Source organism: Synchiropus splendidus, chromosome 1 (genome assembly GCF_027744825.2).
Source record: "Synchiropus splendidus isolate RoL2022-P1 chromosome 1, RoL_Sspl_1.0, whole genome shotgun sequence".
Taxonomy (NCBI): Eukaryota; Metazoa; Chordata; class Actinopteri; order Syngnathiformes; family Callionymidae; genus Synchiropus; species Synchiropus splendidus.
The window spans coordinates 5,148,876-5,170,312 of NC_071334.1; the positions used below are offsets into that span (position 1 = coordinate 5,148,876).

Sequence of the window (21,437 nt, forward strand, 5' to 3'; positions counted from 1 at the left end):
CCTGAAAAATAAAAAAAACTCTTAAAACACTTTCACAGTGATGATAAAAACTGGGGCATCGTAATTGCAAAGAAAATAATCTGAAAACTGATGATCGGTGACTTACCAGGGTAATAGGATGTTCCATTCACATTGCAGGTACATACTGATGAAGTTGTGAATGGAGAAATTGAGGTTGACGGTGTTGAGACGGAAGTAAAAGCGATTGTACTTGTTTGGCCTGTTGTGACTGAAGAAGTCAAGGTGGTTGGCAAACTTGTTATGGGTTTTGAGGTAACAACTGCTGTGCTTGGTCCTGCTGTTGTGACAACTGGTACTGATGTTGTGTAGACCTCTACAGGTGTAGTAGCTGTAGAAACTGGACCAGTGGTCGCCGGAGGTGGCGTAGGTGTTGCACCTGTTCCTGTGGTTGGCGCTGGAGTGGCTGTAACTGAAGGAGTTGTGGCCGTCTGTGGTGTTGTCAGTGGTACATTCGTAGTTCCTGTGACAACAGTGGGTGTTGAGGTGACAACTGCTGTGCTTGGTCCTGCTGTTGTATAGACCTCAACAGGTGTAGTTGCTGTGGAAACTGGACCAGTGGTCTGAGCAGGTGGCGTAGGTCTTACAGCTGTTCCTGTGGTTGGGGCTGGAGTGGCTGTAACTGAAGGAGTTGTGGCCGTCTGTGGTGTTGTCAGTGGTACATTCGTAGTTCCTGTGACAACAGTGGGTGTTGAGGTAACAACTGCTGTGCTTGGTCCTGCTGTTGTGACAACTGGTACTGATGTTGTATAGACCTCAACAGGTGTGGTAGCTGTGGAAACTGGACCACTGGTCGCAGGAGGTGGCGTAGGTGTTTCAGCTGTGCCTGTGGTTGGGGCTGGAGTGGCTGTAACTGAAGGAGTTGTGGCCGTCTGTAGTGTTGTCAGTGGTGCATTCGTAGTTCCTGTGACAACAGTGGGTGTTGACGTAACAACTGCTGTGCTTGGTCCTGCTGTTGTGACTAATGGTACTGATGTTGTATAGACCTCAACAGGTGTGGTAGCTGTGGAAACTGGACCAGTGGTCTGAGCAGGTGGCGTAGGTGTTGCAGCTGTTCCTGTGGTTGGGGCTGGAGTGGCTGTAACTGAAGGAGTTTTGGCCGTCTGTGGTGTTGTCAGTGGTACATTCGTAGTTCCTGTGACAACAGTGGGTGTTGAGGTAACAACTGTTGTGCTTGGTCCTGCTGTTGTGACAGCTGGTACTGATGTTGTGTAGACCTCCACAGGTGTAGTAGCTGTAGAAACTAGACCAGTGGTCGCAGGGGGTGGTGTCGGTGTTACAGCTGTGCCTGTGGTTGGGGCTGGAGTGGCTGTAACTGAAGGAGTTGTGGCCGTCTGTGGTGTTGTCAGTGGTACATTCGTAGTTCCTGTGACAACAGTGGGTGTTGAGGTAACAACTGCTGTGCTTGGTCCTGCTGTTGTGACAACTGGTACTGATGTTGTGTAGACCTCCACAGGTGTAGTAGCTGTAGAAACTGGACCAGTGGTCGCAGGAGGTGGTGTCGGTGTTACAGCTGTGCCTGTGGTTGGGGCTGGAGTGGCTGTAACTGAAGGAGTTGTGGCCGTCTGTGGTGTTGTCAGTGGTACATTCGTAGTTCCTGTGACAACAGTGGGTGTTGAGGTAACAACTGCTGTGCTTGGTCCTGCTGTTGTGACAACTGGTACTGATGTTGTATAGACCTCCACAGGTGTAGTTGCTGTGGAAACCGGACCAGTGGTCTGAGCAGGTGGCGTTGGTGTTGCAGCTGTTCCTGTGGTTGGGGCTGGAGTGGCTGTAACTGAAGGAGTTGTGGCCGTCTGTGGATTTGTCAGTGGTACATTCGTAGTTCCTGTGACAACAGTGGGTGTTGAAGTAACAACTGCTGTGCTTGGTCCTGCTGTTGTGACAACTGGTACTGATGTTGTGTAGACCTCAACAGGTGTAGTAGCTGTGGAAACTGGACCAGTGGTCGCAGGAGGTGGCGGAGGTGTTGCAGCTGTTCCTGTGGTTGGGGCTGGGGTGGCTGTAACTGAAGGAGTTGTGGCCGTCTGTGGTGTTGTCAGTGGTACATTCGTAGTTCCTGTGACAACAGTGGGTGTTGAGGTAACAACTGCTGTGCTCGGTCCTGCTGTTGTGACAACTGGTACTGATGTTGTGTAGACCACAACAGGTGTAGTAGCTGTAGAAACTGGACCAGTGGTCGCAGGAGGTGGCGTAGGTGTTGCAGCTGTTCCTGTGGTTGGGGCTGGGGTGGCTGTAACTGAAGGAGTTGTGGCCGTCTGTGGTGTTGTCAGTGGTACATTCGTAGTTCTTGTGGCAACAGTGGGTGTTGAAGTAACAACTGCTGTGCTTGGTCCTGCTGTTGTGACAACTGGTACTGATGTTGTATAGACCTCAACAGGTGTAGTAGCGTTGGAAACTGGACCAGTGGTCTGAGCAGGTGGCGTAGGTGTTGCAGCTGTGCCTGTTGTTGGGGCTGGGGTGGCTGTAACTGAAGGAGTTGTGGCCGTCTGTGGTGTTGTCAGTGGTACATTCGTAGTTCCTGTGACAACAGTGGGTGTTGAAGTAACAACTGTTGTGCTTGGTCCTGCTGTTGTGACAACTGGTACTGATGGTGTATAGACCTCAACAGGTGTAGTAGCTGTGGAAACTGGACCAGTGGTCTGAGCAGGTGGCGTAGGTGTTGCAGCTGTTCCTGTGGTTGGGGCTGGAGTGGCTGTAACTGAAGGAGTTGTGGCCGTCTCTGGTGTTGTCAGTGGTACATTCGTAGTTCCTGTGACAACAGTGGGTGTTGAGGTAACAACTGCTGTGCTTGGTCCTGCTGTTGTGACAACTGGTACTGATGTTGTATAGACCTCCACAGGTGTAGTTGCTGTGGAAACCGGACCAGTGGTCTGAGCAGGTGGCGTTGGTGTTGCAGCTGTGCCTGTGGTTGGGGCTGGAGTGGCTGTAACTGAAGGAGTTGTGGCCGTCTGTGGTGTTGTCAGTGGTACATTCGTAGTTCCTGTGACAACAGTGGGTGTTGAGGTAACAACTGCTGTGCTTGGTCCTGCTGTTGTGACAACTGGTACTGATGTTGTGTAGACCTCAACAGGTGTAGTAGCTGTAGAAACTGGACCAGTGGTCGCAGGAGGTGGTGTCGGTGTTACAGCTGTGCCTGTGGTTGGGGCTGGAGTGGCTGTAACTGAAGGAGTTGTGGCCGTCTGTGGTGTTGTCGGTGTTACATTCGTAGTTCCTGTGACAACAGTGGGTGTTGAAGTAACAACTGCTGTACTTGGTCCTGCTGTTGTGACAACTGGTACTGATGTTGTATAGACCTCAACAGGTGTAGTAGCTGTGGAAACTGGACCAGTGGTCTGAGCAGGTGGCGTAGGTGTTGCAGCTGTTCCTGTGGTTGGGGCTGGAGTGGCTGTAACTGAAGGAGTTGTGGCCGTCTGTGGTGTTGTCAGTGGTACATTCGTAGTTCCTGTGACAACAGTGGGTGTTGAGGTAACAACTGCTGTGCTTGGTCCTGCTGTTGTGACAACTGGTACTGATGTTGTGTAGACCTCAACAGGTGTAGTAGCTGTAGAAACTGGACCAGTGGTCGCAGGAGGTGGCGTAGGTGTTGCAGCTGTGCCTGTTGTTGGGGCTGGGGTGGCTGTAACTGAAGGAGTTGTGGCCGTCTGTGGTGTTGTCAGTGGTACATTCGTAGTTCCTGTGACAACAGTGGGTGTTGAAGTAACAACTGCTGTGCTTGGTACTGCTGTTGTGACAACTGGTACTGATGTTGTATAGACCTCAACAGGTGTAGTAGCTGTGGAAACTGGACCAGTGGTCTGAGCAGGTGGCGTAGGTGTTGCAGCTGTTCCTGTGGTTGGGGCTGGAGTGGCTGTAACTGAAGGAGTTGTGGCCATCTGTGGTGTTGTCAGTGGTACATTCGTAGTTCCTGTGACAACAGTGGGTGTTGAGGTAACAACTGCTGTGCTTGGTCCTGCTGTTGTGACAACTGGTACTGATGTTGTATAGACCTCAACAGGTGTAGTAGCTGTGGAAACTGGACCAGTGGTCTGAGCAGGTGGCGTAGGTGTTGCAGCTGTTCCTGTGGTTGGGGCTGGAGTGGCTGTAACTGAAGGAGTTGTGGCCGTCTGTGGTGTTGTCAGTGGTACATTCGTAGTTCCTGTGACAACAGTGGGTGTTGAGGTAACAACTGCTGTGCTTGGTCCTGCTGTTGTGACAACTGGTACTGATGTTGTGTAGACCTCTACAGGTGTAGTTGCTGTAGAAACTGGACCAGTGGTCGGAGGAGGTGGCGTCGGTGTTGCAGCTGTGCCTGTTGTTGGGGCTGGGGTGGCTGTAACTGAAGGAGTTGTGGCCGTCTGTGGTGTTGTCAGTGGTACATTCGTAGTTCCTGTGACAACAGTGGGTGTTGAAGTAACAACTGTTGTGCTTGGTCCTGCTGTTGTGACAACTGGTACTGATGTTGTATAGACCTCAACAGGTGTAGTAGCTGTGGAAACTGGACCAGTGGTCTGAGCAGGTGGCGTAGGTGTTGCAGCTGTTCCTGTGGTTGGGGCTGGGGTGGCTGTAACTGAAGGAGTTGTGGCCGTCTGTGGTGTTGTCAGTGGTACATTCGTAGTTCCTGTGACAACAGTGGGTGTTGAGGTAACAACTGCTGTGCTCGGTCCTGCTGTTGTGACAACTGGTACTGATGTTGTATAGACCTCCACAGGTGTAGTTGCTGTGGAAACCGGACCAGTGGTCTGAGCAGGTGGCGTTGGTGTTGCAGCTGTGCCTGTGGTTGGGGCTGGAGTGGCTGTAACTGAAGGAGTTGTGGCCGTCTGTGGTGTTGTCAGTGGTACATTCGTAGTTCCTGTGACAACAGTGGGTGTTGAGGTAACAACTGCTGTGCTCGGTCCTGCTGTTGTGACAACTGGTACTGATGTTGTGTAGACCACAACAGGTGTAGTAGCTGTAGAAACTGGACCAGTGGTCGCAGGAGGTGGCGTAGGTGTTACAGCTGTGCCTGTGGTTGGGGCTGGAGTGGCTGTAACTGAAGGAGTTGTGGCCGTCTGTGGTGTTGTCGGTGTTACATTCGTAGTTCCTGTGACAACAGTGGGTGTTGAAGTAACAACTGCTGTACTTGGTCCTGCTGTTGTGACAACTGGTACTGATGTTGTATAGACCTCAACAGGTGTAGTAGCTGTGGAAACTGGACCAGTGGTCTGAGCAGGTGGCGTAGGTGTTGCAGCTGTGCCTGTGGTTGGGGCTGGGGTGGCTGTAACTGAAGGAGTTGTGGCCGTCTGTGGTGTTGTCAGTGGTACATTCGTAGTTCCTGTGACAACAGTGGGTGTTGAAGTAACAACTGCTGTGCTTGGTCCTGCTGTTGTGACAACTGGTACTGATGTTGTGTAGACCTCAACAGGTGTAGTAGCTGTGGAAACTGGACCAGTGGTCGCAGGAGGTGGCGGAGGTGTTGCAGCTGTTCCTGTGGTTGGGGCTGGGGTGGCTGTAACTGAAGGAGTTGTGGCCGTCTGTGGTGTTGTCAGTGGTACATTCGTAGTTCCTGTGACAACAGTGGGTGTTGAGGTAACAACTGCTGTGCTCGGTCCTGCTGTTGTGACAACTGGTACTGATGTTGTGTAGACCACAACAGGTGTAGTAGCTGTAGAAACTGGACCAGTGGTCGCAGGAGGTGGCGTAGGTGTTGCAGCTGTTCCTGTGGTTGGGGCTGGGGTGGCTGTAACTGAAGGAGTTGTGGCCGTCTGTGGTGTTGTCAGTGGTACATTCGTAGTTCTTGTGGCAACAGTGGGTGTTGAAGTAACAACTGCTGTGCTTGGTCCTGCTGTTGTGACAACTGGTACTGATGTTGTATAGACCTCAACAGGTGTAGTAGCGTTGGAAACTGGACCAGTGGTCTGAGCAGGTGGCGTAGGTGTTGCAGCTGTGCCTGTTGTTGGGGCTGGGGTGGCTGTAACTGAAGGAGTTGTGGCCGTCTGTGGTGTTGTCAGTGGTACATTCGTAGTTCCTGTGACAACAGTGGGTGTTGAAGTAACAACTGTTGTGCTTGGTCCTGCTGTTGTGACAACTGGTACTGATGGTGTATAGACCTCAACAGGTGTAGTAGCTGTGGAAACTGGACCAGTGGTCTGAGCAGGTGGCGTAGGTGTTGCAGCTGTTCCTGTGGTTGGGGCTGGAGTGGCTGTAACTGAAGGAGTTGTGGCCGTCTCTGGTGTTGTCAGTGGTACATTCGTAGTTCCTGTGACAACAGTGGGTGTTGAGGTAACAACTGCTGTGCTTGGTCCTGCTGTTGTGACAACTGGTACTGATGTTGTATAGACCTCCACAGGTGTAGTTGCTGTGGAAACCGGACCAGTGGTCTGAGCAGGTGGCGTTGGTGTTGCAGCTGTGCCTGTGGTTGGGGCTGGAGTGGCTGTAACTGAAGGAGTTGTGGCCGTCTGTGGTGTTGTCAGTGGTACATTCGTAGTTCCTGTGACAACAGTGGGTGTTGAGGTAACAACTGCTGTGCTTGGTCCTGCTGTTGTGACAACTGGTACTGATGTTGTGTAGACCTCAACAGGTGTAGTAGCTGTAGAAACTGGACCAGTGGTCGCAGGAGGTGGTGTCGGTGTTACAGCTGTGCCTGTGGTTGGGGCTGGAGTGGCTGTAACTGAAGGAGTTGTGGCCGTCTGTGGTGTTGTCGGTGTTACATTCGTAGTTCCTGTGACAACAGTGGGTGTTGAAGTAACAACTGCTGTACTTGGTCCTGCTGTTGTGACAACTGGTACTGATGTTGTATAGACCTCAACAGGTGTAGTAGCTGTGGAAACTGGACCAGTGGTCTGAGCAGGTGGCGTAGGTGTTGCAGCTGTTCCTGTGGTTGGGGCTGGAGTGGCTGTAACTGAAGGAGTTGTGGCCGTCTGTGGTGTTGTCAGTGGTACATTCGTAGTTCCTGTGACAACAGTGGGTGTTGAGGTAACAACTGCTGTGCTTGGTCCTGCTGTTGTGACAACTGGTACTGATGTTGTGTAGACCTCAACAGGTGTAGTAGCTGTAGAAACTGGACCAGTGGTCGCAGGAGGTGGCGTAGGTGTTGCAGCTGTGCCTGTTGTTGGGGCTGGGGTGGCTGTAACTGAAGGAGTTGTGGCCGTCTGTGGTGTTGTCAGTGGTACATTCGTAGTTCCTGTGACAACAGTGGGTGTTGAAGTAACAACTGCTGTGCTTGGTCCTGCTGTTGTGACAACTGGTACTGATGTTGTATAGACCTCAACAGGTGTAGTAGCTGTGGAAACTGGACCAGTGGTCTGAGCAGGTGGCGTAGGTGTTGCAGCTGTTCCTGTGGTTGGGGCTGGAGTGGCTGTAACTGAAGGAGTTGTGGCCATCTGTGGTGTTGTCAGTGGTACATTCGTAGTTCCTGTGACAACAGTGGGTGTTGAGGTAACAACTGCTGTGCTTGGTCCTGCTGTTGTGACAACTGGTACTGATGTTGTATAGACCTCAACAGGTGTAGTAGCTGTGGAAACTGGACCAGTGGTCTGAGCAGGTGGCGTAGGTGTTGCAGCTGTTCCTGTGGTTGGGGCTGGAGTGGCTGTAACTGAAGGAGTTGTGGCCGTCTGTGGTGTTGTCAGTGGTACATTCGTAGTTCCTGTGACAACAGTGGGTGTTGAGGTAACAACTGCTGTGCTTGGTCCTGCTGTTGTGACAACTGGTACTGATGTTGTGTAGACCTCTACAGGTGTAGTTGCTGTAGAAACTGGACCAGTGGTCGGAGGAGGTGGCGTCGGTGTTGCAGCTGTGCCTGTTGTTGGGGCTGGGGTGGCTGTAACTGAAGGAGTTGTGGCCGTCTGTGGTGTTGTCAGTGGTACATTCGTAGTTCCTGTGACAACAGTGGGTGTTGAAGTAACAACTGTTGTGCTTGGTCCTGCTGTTGTGACAACTGGTACTGATGTTGTATAGACCTCAACAGGTGTAGTAGCTGTGGAAACTGGACCAGTGGTCTGAGCAGGTGGCGTAGGTGTTGCAGCTGTTCCTGTGGTTGGGGCTGGGGTGGCTGTAACTGAAGGAGTTGTGGCCGTCTGTGGTGTTGTCAGTGGTACATTCGTAGTTCCTGTGACAACAGTGGGTGTTGAGGTAACAACTGCTGTGCTCGGTCCTGCTGTTGTGACAACTGGTACTGATGTTGTATAGACCTCCACAGGTGTAGTTGCTGTGGAAACCGGACCAGTGGTCTGAGCAGGTGGCGTTGGTGTTGCAGCTGTGCCTGTGGTTGGGGCTGGAGTGGCTGTAACTGAAGGAGTTGTGGCCGTCTGTGGTGTTGTCAGTGGTACATTCGTAGTTCCTGTGACAACAGTGGGTGTTGAGGTAACAACTGCTGTGCTCGGTCCTGCTGTTGTGACAACTGGTACTGATGTTGTGTAGACCACAACAGGTGTAGTAGCTGTAGAAACTGGACCAGTGGTCGCAGGAGGTGGCGTAGGTGTTACAGCTGTGCCTGTGGTTGGGGCTGGAGTGGCTGTAACTGAAGGAGTTGTGGCCGTCTGTGGTGTTGTCGGTGTTACATTCGTAGTTCCTGTGACAACAGTGGGTGTTGAAGTAACAACTGCTGTACTTGGTCCTGCTGTTGTGACAACTGGTACTGATGTTGTATAGACCTCAACAGGTGTAGTAGCTGTGGAAACTGGACCAGTGGTCTGAGCAGGTGGCGTAGGTGTTGCAGCTGTGCCTGTGGTTGGGGCTGGGGTGGCTGTAACTGAAGGAGTTGTGGCCGTCTGTGGTGTTGTCAGTGGTACATTCGTAGTTCCTGTGACAACAGTGGGTGTTGAGGTAACAACTGCTGTGCTTGGTCCTGCTGTTGTGACAACTGGTACTGATGTTGTGTAGACCTCTACAGGTGTAGTAGCTGTAGAAACTGGACCAGTGGTCGCAGGAGGTGGCGTTGCTGTTGCAGCTGTTCCTGTGGTTGGGGCTGGGGTGGCTGTAACTGAAGGAGTTGTGGCCGTCTGTGGTGTTGTCAGTGGTACATTCGTAGTTCCTGTGACAACAGTGGGTGTTGAAGTAACAACTGCTGTGCTTGGTCCTGCTGTTGTGACAACTGGTACTGATGTTGTGTAGACCTCTACAGGTGTAGTTGCTGTAGAAACTGGACCAGTGGTCGCAGGAGGTGGCGTAGGTGTTGCAGCTGTGCCTGTTGTTGGGGCTGGGGTGGCTGTAACTGAAGGAGTTGTGGCCGTCTGTGGTGTTGTCAGTGGTACATTCGTAGTTCCTGTGACAACAGTGGGTGTTGAAGTAACAACTGTTGTGCTTGGTCCTGCTGTTGTGACAACTGGTACTGATGTTGTATAGACCTCAACAGGTGTAGTAGCTGTGGAAACTGGACCAGTGGTCTGAGCAGGTGGCGTAGGTGTTGCAGCTGTTCCTGTGGTTGGGGCTGGAGTGGCTGTAACTGAAGGAGTTGTGGCCGTCTGTGGTGTTGTCAGTGGTACATTCGTAGTTCCTGTGACAACAGTGGGTGTTGAGGTAACAACTGCTGTGCTTGGTCCTGCTGTTGTGACAACTGGTACTGATGTTGTATAGACCTCCACAGGTGTAGTTGCTGTGGAAACCGGACCAGTGGTCTGAGCAGGTGGCGTTGGTGTTGCAGCTGTGCCTGTGGTTGGGGCTGGAGTGGCTGTAACTGAAGGAGTTGTGTCCGTCTGTGGTGTTGTCAGTGGTACATTCGTAGTTCCTGTGACAACAGTGGGTGTTGAGGTAACAACTGCTGTGCTTGGTCCTGCTGTTGTGACAACTGGTACTGATGTTGTGTAGACCTCAACAGGTGTAGTAGCTGTAGAAACTGGACCAGTGGTCGCAGGAGGTGGCGTAGGTGTTACAGCTGTGCCTGTGGTTGGGGCTGGAGTGGCTGTAACTGAAGGAGTTGTGGCCGTCTGTGGTGTTGTCGGTGTTACATTCGTAGTTCCTGTGACAACAGTGGGTGTTGAAGTAACAACTGCTGTACTTGGTCCTGCTGTTGTGACAACTGGTACTGATGTTGTATACACCTCAACAGGTGTAGTAGCTGTGGAAACTGGACCAGTGGTCTGAGCAGGTGGCGTAGGTGTTGCAGCTGTGCCTGTGGTTGGGGCTGGAGTGGCTGTAACTGAAGGAGTTGTGGCCGTCTGTGGTGTTGTCAGTGGTACATTCGTAGTTCCTGTGACAACAGTAGGTGTTGAGGTAACAACTGCTGTGCTTGGTCCTGCTGTTGTGACAACTGGTACTGATGTTGTGTAGACCTCTACAGGTGTAGTAGCTGTAGAAACTGGACCAGTGGTCGCAGGAGGTGGCGTTGCTGTTGCAGCTGTTCCTGTGGTTGGGGCTGGGGTGGCTGTAACTGAAGGAGTTGTGGCCGTCTGTGGTGTTGTCAGTGGTACATTCGTAGTTCCTGTGACAACAGTGGGTGTTGAGGTAACAACTGCTGTGCTTGGTCCTGCTGTTGTGACAACTGGTACTGATGTTGTATAGACCTCAACAGGTGTAGTAGCTGTGGAAACTGGACCAGTGGTCTGAGCAGGTGGCGTAGGTGTTGCAGCTGTTCCTGTGGTTGGGGCTGGAGTGGCTGTAACTGAAGGAGTTGTGGCCGTCTGTGGTGTTGTCAGTGGTACATTCGTAGTTCCTGTGACAACAGTGGGTGTTGAGGTAACAACTGCTGTGCTTGGTCCTGCTGTTGTGACAACTGGTACTGATGTTGTATAGACCTCCACAGGTGTAGTAGCTGTGGAAACCGGACCAGTGGTCTGAGCAGGTGGCGTTGGTGTTGCAGCTGTGCCTGTGGTTGGGGCTGGAGTGGCTGTAACTGAAGGAGTTGTGGCCGTCTGTGGTGTTGTCAGTGGTACATTCGTAGTTCCTGTGACAACAGTGGGTGTTGAGGTAACAACTGCTGTGCTTGGTCCTGCTGTTGTGACAACTGGTACTGATGTTGTGTAGACCTCAACAGGTGTAGTAGCTGTAGAAACTGGACCAGTGGTCGCAGGAGGTGGTGTCGGTGTTACAGCTGTGCCCGTGGTTGGGGCTGGAGTGGCTGTAACTGAAGGAGTTGTGGCCGTCTGTGGTGTTGTCGGTGTTACATTCGTAGTTCCTGTGACAACAGTGGGTGTTGAAGTAACAACTGCTGTACTTGGTCCTGCTGTTGTGACAACTTGTACTGATGTTGTGTAGACCTCCACAGGTGTAGTAGCTGTAGAAACTGGACCAGTGGTCGCAGGAGGTGGCGTAGATGTTGCAGCTGTGCCTGTGGTTGGGGCTGGAGTGGCTGTAACTGAAGGAGTTGTGGCCGTCTGTGGTGTTGTCAGTGTTACATTCGTAGTTCCTGTGACAACAGTGGGGGTTGAGGTAACAACTGCTGTGCTTGGTCCTGCTGTTGTGACAACTGGTACTGATGTTGTATAGACCTCCACAGGTGTGGTAGCTGTGGAAACCGGAGCAGTGGTCTGAACAGGTGCTGTTGGTGTTGCAGCTGTTCCTGTGGTTTGGACTGGAGTAGCTGTAATTGCCGTGAAACATACAAATGCAGCCATTAATACATCATTAGTAAATCAACTAAATTCTCCATAAATTGCGCCACCTCTACCTGTGCTGAATGTGAATGGAGTTGTTGTCGGAAGAGGCGTTGTAGTCTTTGGACATGAATACACGTCTCTTGAAACAACTCCATCAGGTCCACAGACAGCTTCCATGCAACTGCCCAGGCCGTCTGTGGTGTTGTAAATGGTTTCTCCATACTTGTAAGTTTTCCCATTGACAAAGCAAGAGCAGTCTGCAAATGAAGAATATAGACTTTTATTTAGAACCATCTGTCTCTCGTGTATATTGCTTTATATGATTTTTGTTTAATCTATTTTTACTTACAGTTTACGTCATAGACGCAACTAATTCCTGATAGTTTGCACGAGCTGTAAAAGATCACATGGTGTTACCTATTTGATGCCATCATTTTTGATTGCCAATGAGAGCATATATTTAAAAGTTTGGATTCAATTTCTATTCACTTATAGACAGAAAGCATGTTATTCATCACCAGCAGTGCATGTTCATAAACTCATCCTGATTACTTGATCTTTGCCAACACATACCAGCTGTAGCAGTTTTCTGATGGTACATAATCCCCAATTCCATAGTTGGTGCCCTGATCATCATAACAGCCACACTGTTCCCAGGCAACACAGGTCATTGAGTCCTCATTGAAAAAAGGTTGGGCTGGTGGACACTGTGGGTAACATCCTGCCAAACATTCACACCATTTAAGTTTCCTCTTTTCCACTTAATATTTCACTCAATAAATTAAAAGGTTGTTTGCCATTGACAGAATCAAGAGACATTACAACAAACCTTCCAGGCCAGTGATGAGAGCAGAACAATTTCCAGAGGGATTCCTGCAGGTTTTCATGCAGTCAGCACCACAGGGCTTGTAGTGCCACTCACAGCCATCGGGGGAGTTATAGTAGTCACAGAACACGGCTACAAGAGATTAAGTTAGCATCTTAGCATATTAGGGTCACAACTAATGTTGAAAAACCATTTCAACTGTAATGTTGAAGTCACAATCCGAGCTTCATCAACATTTGTTTCTCTCTTTTGGACATGAATAACAGGAAAGAATGAATTCTAGTGGTGATCCATACATCACATATTGTCAGCGATAGGATGGGATGGTTAACATTAGACAATATCACTTCTGGTGTTGTTTCACAATGGTAATGACAGTCACACTTACGGCATCGCTTTGGAGTTCTCCATTTTACACAGGCTCCAGCTTCATTACAAGATTTTGCGTAGGCAGCAACAGCTGTGCAGAAACACTCACAGTCCCCACCAGTGTCGCAAGCACAAGAATCTCTGACACACGAATCATAGTATGGACCAGGATCCACCTAAAATAAAATCCACAAGGTTCTTGATTACTCAGAGATGCATTAGTTGCGTTGAGACTGAAGTCAACAGCACCGTTACGTTATAAAGATGACACAAAAGATGACATACGTAGCAGCAATAACTTGGTTTGGGTTTACACAGCGTAAAATTGTCTTCAATTGTGTCAAGAAGAATTTGAACCTATACTCTATATAAAGTGTGTTTCTTGTATCCAGCCTTTACCTTTGAATGACAGTCTTGAAACGTGACACTGGTGATGATACTGCATTGCCTCTGGGACCATGCTGCACGGTATCTGTTGCTGGTACAGGGATCTGTTGATAGCTTGGCATCAGGACATCCAGATGAAACCTTCCAACTGTTACCAAACTCCAGAACATCTGCTACTGTCTCCTGGGAGCGTGTGGTGAAGTCATTCTTGCTATTGCCGTCATAGTTTCCACAAAGACCGCACACTTTTCCCTGAAGAAAGACGTTTTATTGAGCAGTTACAAAAAGAACAGTGTTGAATTAAAACTAAGAGTCCGTCAACAGTCACTGCCCCAATATCTGAACACTTAGTCAAGATGCATATGAAAAAGTGAACTGTCAGCTCTTCTTTGTACCTGATGCTGTGGACCAAGTTTGATGAACAGACTGGTCTTCTTGTCCCACATGACCACTAGTCCTGGTTTGATGGCCACCACTAGGTAAATGCCCATCTTGGATACCTGAGAGGGGCTGCTGCCCTTAACCACTCGAAGGGTCTCGTCTTTGAGGAGATACTCGTCACTCTGTTGATCAGAAAAGATTCTTTTAGTCAACAGAAATTCAGGCGGATCGTGAACTTGGGATCTGCAGTGTCTTGTTTTGCAACTCCTGAGTCAATGGGAAGGAGAAAGAGTTGAAGTTCATTTTGATACTTAGTCCGGGATGTTGACCGCACCTGGTTTGTACTTGGACTTTTCATGTATGACCACGAGGCTACAACTAGTACAACTTTTAACCTCTTAGCAAGTAAGAGTGAATCTTGTTTGCAGCTCGTGCGGCAGTCAAGTGAAAGCTATATTTGTATTGTTAGCCGAAGCCCTGAAAGCACAGTGGAGAAACTTCCCTTGGGAAGACTAAAACAGCTGGTCTTGTTCAGTCACAGGTCTTGTTACAGTAACTCTAGAACCACCAAAACCAAGGGCCACAGCCTGCATCAGTTGCTTGTGTTCCTGTCATATTTTCAGTTGACTTATGATGATAGACAGAGAAGAACAGGAAGTGATACTTACCCCGAGGTAGATCTTGATGGTTTTGGAACAGGTCGTTCCCGTGGTTCCACATCGAACATTTTCAGTAACAATTCTGAAGCTTCCACTGCCAGAGCCACAGTAGTCCTAAGGGAGGCAATTGGAGTGATAATGAGGTCAAATCACCTTCTGACTCAGGATAATGAGCACGAATTAGGTTTGTTACAAACTAAGTTCAATCATTTGTTTCTGGGAAAGTCTTACAAACTAATATCAAAGTTGTCAAACCCAGCTGTAAATGGATCTCAGTTTCAAGAGTGACATTGCATCGTGTTAGTTTACCTGAGCAAGTGAGTATTCACATTCTCCACTGAACTCAAACCTCTTGTCATCAAAGGTAATGTAATGGCCGTCACCATAGATACCACACACAGCATCGCAAACGTTGTTGGTGCAGGTGAACTTCCTGTTGCGACACGAGCTGTAAAGAGACAGACAGCAAGAAAGATCGTCAGATGGGTTTAAATGGACATTTTATCTATGTTTGCAATCAGTCATGCTACATCAATCATTCTCCAAAGATTGCTGGCATATTTCTATCTGCACTTTTAGTATTTTACAGACTAATTTGACAAGTAGTTAGGACAGTCTGGTATATATTTCTGGCAATGAGTCAGACACCAGTTAATGTTGGACTTCTCAGTCACTGCCTTTTGTCCCCAGTCATTTTCGCCATTTTTACGGACCAAATTTCTAGGTGAAGCCGAGGTGTAAAAGGTTTCAGGAGTGACATCCTGAGGATCTAATCACTGCTTTACTTTTCAGCACATGCTCTCTCAGACCGTGCAGTTCTCGCTAGATAGATTGTCAAATGTGAAAAAAAATTTGAAAATCAGGATGAGAACCTGCTCCTCAACGTCAGAGACTATGGTGCTTATTCAGAAAATGGTGGAATGCCCTTCCCCATGTAGACAAGCTCCACTATCTTGGGGTCTTGTTCACAAATGAGGGAAAGCTGTAGCTTGAGGAGATGGATCTGGGTAGCGTCCTCAGTCATGAGACATCTTTTACGGTCTGTTATAGTGAGGAAAGAGCTGAGCCAAAAGACAGTGCTTGATTTACTCTCATCTATGGTCACAAACCTTTGACTGTGAGCTAATGTGTGTGGGGTTTTTTAGTTAGTTTTGGCACAAAATGTCTGAACCCTGCAGGACTCCTCCCTGCTGGTGTTGTCCATGTCTGAGTGTGTCAGCGCTTAACAAGAGCTAGAGCAAGTATCTGGGTAGAGGAAGGTCAGGGTGTCTTCCCTCCATCTGCTGCCCTTGTTACCCAACTTCAGATGAGCAGAGGAAGATGGGTAGATGAGAATGCTTTAAGTCCATTGTTTGATCTGAAGAAGCATCTATACAAACCATGTGTTGCAGTCAACGGTGAGTGTCTCTCCAGGTTGGTAGAGTTTTCCATTGTACACACATGGACAGCTACTCTCGCTGATACAACCTCCAAGTCCATCTGCGATCAGACCATTTGGGCACATGCATCCTGATGTGCAGCCAGTGCTCATCTATAAGAACCACAATCCCATGACATGAGCCCAATATGAGCTACCACGAATCTAATGCACTGTGTTTGGGTGAACATACACAAGCCATGTCCAGAGTCCCACAGCTCTTCTGACACTCGACTCCAGAACTCCCGGGCGTCACATCGGAGCAGTTGAAATAAACCATGGGCTCCTTGCATGAGGGTGTCACTGTGAAATGAGCAGTGAAGAGACACGGGAAGCACATATATCATAATGGAATGCAGTCACCACAATACACGTGTTATACTGTATTTGCATTGTTAAATGTGTAAATACTTTAAATCGAGACCAACAAAACATACCTTGTGTTTGAAGTCCTTGGCAGCTAAGACGTCCTTCTCTGCAGAAACTGAAAGCACAGACACAAAACACATTATATCTGTTACAGATTCATGAGTTTTCCATGACATTTTTCATTGCCTAAATAACCTATGAATAGTTTAGTCTTCACATTAACAGTAAACACACCCTCACACCTATTGTTTGGAGAAATATTTTACCATGTTCCTCCATCTTTGTTGATAGTTTGACCACTTGGAATTATGTTTTCTCCGTCATAACAAGAGCAGTCTGAGGCAGACACGCAACGGCCGTTCTCATCCATGTATGTTCCCATTGAACATCCACAACCGTCGATTGAGGGGAAGCTTGAGTCACAGGTGTAGTCCACCTGGCTGAGAGCGTAGCAAGTGCGGCCACAGCTGGTCATGCTGTACTCATACACAGTTCCTGGAGTGCATGAAGTGCTGAACTTGCCTGAAGGAACGGAGAAGGTGTTAGCGGGCGACTGTATTGATCACTATATTCACTTTTGCTTCCATTTTGAGAACAGAAAGCATGAACAAATGAATTCTGCTCACATAAATACAACCAAACATACACAAGAAGATGCTGATAATCATCTACGAAAGCTAATTTTCTGAGGTGATACTCACTGCACATGACATCCCTCCATCCAGTAAGCTGGACGCCTGCAGCTGAGCAAGCGTAGACATACGCAGAGGCAGCAGCACACATGCAGTCTTCACTCTTCTCACAGCTACACGTGTCGTACATGCAGTTCTGGGGAAAGGATGAAGACTTGTTCAGTGAAATGGTCCACAATAATCCATGCAAACTCTTCAACGTGCTAACATACGTCTTTGTAGGTTGTTGGGCTGATGGAACTGTGGCACGGTGCAAACACTCCATTGGGGTCAGTGAGTTTGGAGCACCAGAACTTGGCAAAGTCCTCTGGAAAAATATCAATCAAACAACATTTTAAAAAATCAAAACAAAAGTACAATGTGGAGTCAGGCATATAGGCAGCATTCATATGTACCTTTGTTGATTCCCTGTGTGCAAGGGTGAGTGAAGCGCGTCGAAACATCTGGACAAGATGCTCTTGTTTTCCAGGCATTGGCAAAGGCTGCTGCTGTACCCTCCACAAGCCCACTGCTCACCTTGAAGTCATCACTCATGATGTTGTTAAAGTTTCCACACAGACCTGTTGAATGGTTGTCATCACACATATATTAGGGATGCTGGTGGCAAAAAAAAAAGGTTCAATCTGGGCCGTTGTGTAGACGTACCTGAAGTGGTCCCTTTGAGTGAACTGTCTGCTAAAATGTAGACTTGCATCAATGGACTGAGCTGAATTATCAGTCGAAGGCCAAACCTGGTGTTCATGTGGATGTAGAAGGATGAAGCTTTGTAGGCGCTCAGCTTCGCTGTAGATGCGATGGGATGGAAAAAGAAGTGACTTTTCTTGTCCGTTGAAAGTGACATCATCTTAAACAACAGGCAGGACTGTGCCTTTATTCACATCTGGAGCCACTCACAGGTAAACAATGGAAGCTGAGAGAGAATCTTGTTCACAAAGACCTGACCGGACGATTGAACTTTGATGACCTGTGACGAAAGGGACACGTGAATTAGCAAACATCGATTTCTAATCTAACTTTGGCCTCAAATTTCCTGAATCTAGGATACGTTTATACAAAGAAGCTGTGAATTCAAGAAAGTATCAGAAAAGTTATTTGCGTCATTAAATCAACTTTTACATTTTCGATTGAAGAACAGTAAACAATCAAGCTGATGAACAAGCAGAAATAATTGTCCTGTTATGTGAACAAACAAAATCTACAAACCCCCCCTGCACTAGCTTCATAGTGGCAACTGTTACATAGCCTATAAAAATCTTTTATTTACTTAAAATTCAATAACTACGAAAATAGTATGCAATGAACCTTTAGATTCACTTTTCGGACACTTACCACTGAGCCACTGTAAAGAGACAAGGTCACTGATCGCAGGCAGGTTCTGCCTTGAACCACACCACACTTGACAAGATCTCCCATAACCGTATACAGGCCGCTGCTCTCCTGCAGCGAGATATTGGAAAGTAATTCATTTAATACTGAAACAATAGAGCTCACCAAACATGTTGTATCTGTTGGTTTTTAATGCAAGCTTAATGTAGCTGAACTACCTGTGCCATTATGTAGCTGCAGTCTCCATGAAATGTGTAGGCCTTGCCATCAAATGTGTTGATGTGGGAGCCCCCTTCCACAGAGCAGGTCGCTGGACAATCGGTGTCAGTGCAAGACCACCGACCGTTCTGGCACGTACTGTAAACACAACCACGTATAGTTTTGTTCACGTCTGTGTTGTTCTGGGATTCTGATTCATGTGATGAGGAATATGGGTTTGTCAGGGAGTTGCTTCATGAAGGCTGAATAAATGAGCCGCACCAAACTGTTGGACTCACCAAGATCTGCAGTTGTATTCGTACGACTCTCCAGATTTGTAGGCCTTGCCGCTGTGCAAACAAGGACAGGATTCCACTGCTACGCAGCCATTTTCACCAATGTCATCCAAGACAGTTCCTGAAAAAGACAAAGTGGAATCACCTCTGGGTCTGAACCACTGAAGGTGAAAATGCAAGTATGGTGGTTTGGGGGAAACTATTGATACCAGCAGGGCAGCTGCAACCGTCCATACAGTGGGTGTCACAAGTCTGGGAGGCCTGAGGGTTGGAGCAAGTGTTGGGACATGAGCTGCTGCACTCCATGAACACCATGCCAGTGGGACACGTCTTAGCTGAGGAGACAATCACTTTTTGTAACTCCAGCTACCTTGCAATTGTCAAACAATGGGTATGCTTACGGCAAAAAGATGGACTCCGCCACTGCTGAGGCTGTCCACCTGCATGGATGCACTGCCTTGAGAACTCTGAGACTGTTTTACACAGAAGGGAATCGTCACTGTTGCATCGATCAGACATGCAGGCGGTGACAAAGGAATCAATGTCCAGGAGGTTTTGGCAGCTGCTAAATGGAGCTCTGGAGAAGATTTCCTCGCAGGCACTCTGTGAAGTAGAAAAAGTGGTTAGTTGAGCCGTCTTTGGATGAAGAAGCATTTCCGGCCCTGCTTTTGTTTGTTTGTGACAGTTACTGAAGGTACTCTGTTTGTTTGTGAGAAAAGAAATGTCGTGTAACACAACTTGATTCCAAGCAGAATCTCATCATATCAGATCATTGTGAAAAAGAAAATATACCATGATATCTGGATGACACTGAAATAATGCGGTTATTATATCAGATAATTCTGCTTCATCAATATTTATTATAGTATTTGACTCTCGGCATATTGTAAAATAGTTATAATAATAAGAATAGTAAAGTGTTCTGAATCATTAATTCCTTGTTGTTGTCTTAAAAAGCTTTTACTTAGGTAAAAGGAAAAATGTAAATCCTAGAATTTGCATTTTGAAGGAGCAATGGAGGAACAATGAATGGATGATATGTTGTGACTGGGCAAGCCTACCTTGCTTCCGCAGAGCTCTGGAATGGCTTGTTCTGGCTCCAAGCAAACACCCGTTGGATCACTCACTTTGTTGTCTTCGGCATAATCTATCACCGAGATGGATCCTGAAAGATAGATGGTTAGTTGGAGTTCACTTTGAATGAGAGAAAGTTTTTTTTTTTTTTTTTTAAAGTGATGCGATGTACCATCTTTTGGCAACTCATTGTTGATTCCATCAAAATTTCCACAAATTCCACATGTCTGCCCTTGGAACTCTTCATCCATCTCAATCTATGAAGACAGTGGAGATGAAAAATGTCACCAAGCTGTGAAGAAGCTGACTTCTAGACTTCATCACAACTGTCATCAACATTTCTCTTCCATTTATTTGATCCCCATCTGCCTGATGGGGCGGAACTGTGACAGTCCTCCACATAGATTTCATCATGCAGGCACACAAGTGAGGAAAGCAAATGTGGCACTTACGTCCAGGGAGTCATCGCGGTTCCAAGAAATAATGATTCCCATTTTTGATTGAAGGATGATGCTGGACGTTGTCTCTTTGATGTTAAATCCAAATGATACCAATGGCAAAGTCACCCTGTGCAGAAAGCAGCCTCACTGTCTTTGTTACATGCCGTCAATAGTCCGTCCAGTCTGTCCCGGGGAGAAAAAGGTCTGACTTACGGATTTCCATTGATGAGCACCCCCTCACTTGTGATGAGAACCACAGAACCTTCCAGCTTCGCTAAGATTCGCTCAATGCTGGAGATGCCGTCCACCAGCTTGCGTTTCATCTGGATGTTGAAATTTTCAAAGGAGCCCTGGCACTGTGACACCACTTCATGTGTGCAGGTGGAGACCAGTTGGAAGTAGTCCCCGTCAAATGTCTTCCAGTGGTTCTGTCCCCAGGTCGTGCAGACTCGGCCCAGATGGGATGAGTTTGCTGCTGTCAGATCGGAAAATCAAAACTCAGCATTTTAGCCAGTCAGGGATTGAGGTTAACATTTGGGGATACCAGACAGTTACCTGCAGATAGGCTCAGTGTGTTTGCTCTAGGAATGACAGTTACTGTGGCAAAGCAGAAAATGATGAACATTAGACACGCAGAAAACCTTATACCAACCACGTGAAATCAACTTGTCACACTTGATGTTAAAAAGAACACTTAACTGCTGTATTTCATTGTTTTTTGTGATCCCCTCTTGGCTAAAACCATCACAGTTCACAGCTCTGTGTGTGTGAAATGTCATGCGGCATCGTACCCACCAGTTTGAGCGAGCACGCTGACCAGCAGCGTAAGGTAGAGGAGCCACAGCGTTGATTGTAGTCCTGTCGTCCCCATGTTGGAACTTGGACTGGCCTGCTCTGACGCTCTTCACCTGGAGGATCCAGCTTTTATAGCCAGATGACATGAACAGAGTGTCGGCATTTGTGTGTACAAGGCAGCTCCTGGAGTCAGCTTCCCTCGTCACTTGCACAGCATCAACACGTTGCGCCAGTAACATTTACACATCAAATATGTGGCATGTTGAGCAAGGGAGATCCGGTCAAACATTTGTTCCTGAGAATGCCATTATAATTACACTGATCGGATTTGAATGACCATCAGATTTTAACTTATGTTCATGTTGTAAGAATAACTCCCCGGGTGACTTGGGAGCAGAAGGATGAGGAGGGAAGCAGCTGTACTTGGAATGTCGGCCTCAGACCAAGACAGAGGCTCATACTGAGTTCTATGAAAGACTGTCAAGGTGGGACAAAAGGATCTGTTCGGGATACCCAGGTTGAGAGGGAGAGAGCAGCAAAGGATGTGCAACAGAGGCATGAGGATCGATGAAGGAGGGAAGAAGCCGTGAAAACATTTTGTTCAAGTATTTCAGATCGGTCAGTCAGAGCAATGTATGTGTGCACAGGAAGTTGAGAGAGCAGCCAGGTTGGAATGAGTGAAGACGACGATCCTGATTGAT

General features: G+C 48.0%; 1 protein-coding gene across 1 annotated transcript; it reads right to left on the minus strand.

Moving 5' to 3' along the window:
• Window positions 1–11,543: 11,543 nt before the first annotated feature.
• LOC128752299 (mucin-5B-like) lies at window positions 11,544–20,812 on the minus strand. Its single transcript, XM_053853366.1, has 25 exons — window positions 20,737–20,812; window positions 20,183–20,416; window positions 19,489–19,592; window positions 18,829–19,030; window positions 18,637–18,762; window positions 18,431–18,548; window positions 18,152–18,290; window positions 17,502–17,571; window positions 17,253–17,390; window positions 17,003–17,167; window positions 16,820–16,914; window positions 16,617–16,743; window positions 16,182–16,437; window positions 15,984–16,030; window positions 15,740–15,849; window positions 15,509–15,660; window positions 14,439–14,577; window positions 14,139–14,243; window positions 13,485–13,652; window positions 13,102–13,341; window positions 12,722–12,878; window positions 12,337–12,465; window positions 12,081–12,228; window positions 11,857–11,900; window positions 11,544–11,764 (listed from the first exon to the last, which is right to left on the minus strand). Exons 1-25 carry the CDS (start codon window positions 20,810–20,812, stop codon window positions 11,544–11,546), a joined length of 3,510 nt encoding a protein of 1,169 aa, XP_053709341.1.
• Window positions 20,813–21,437: the final 625 nt, after the last annotated feature.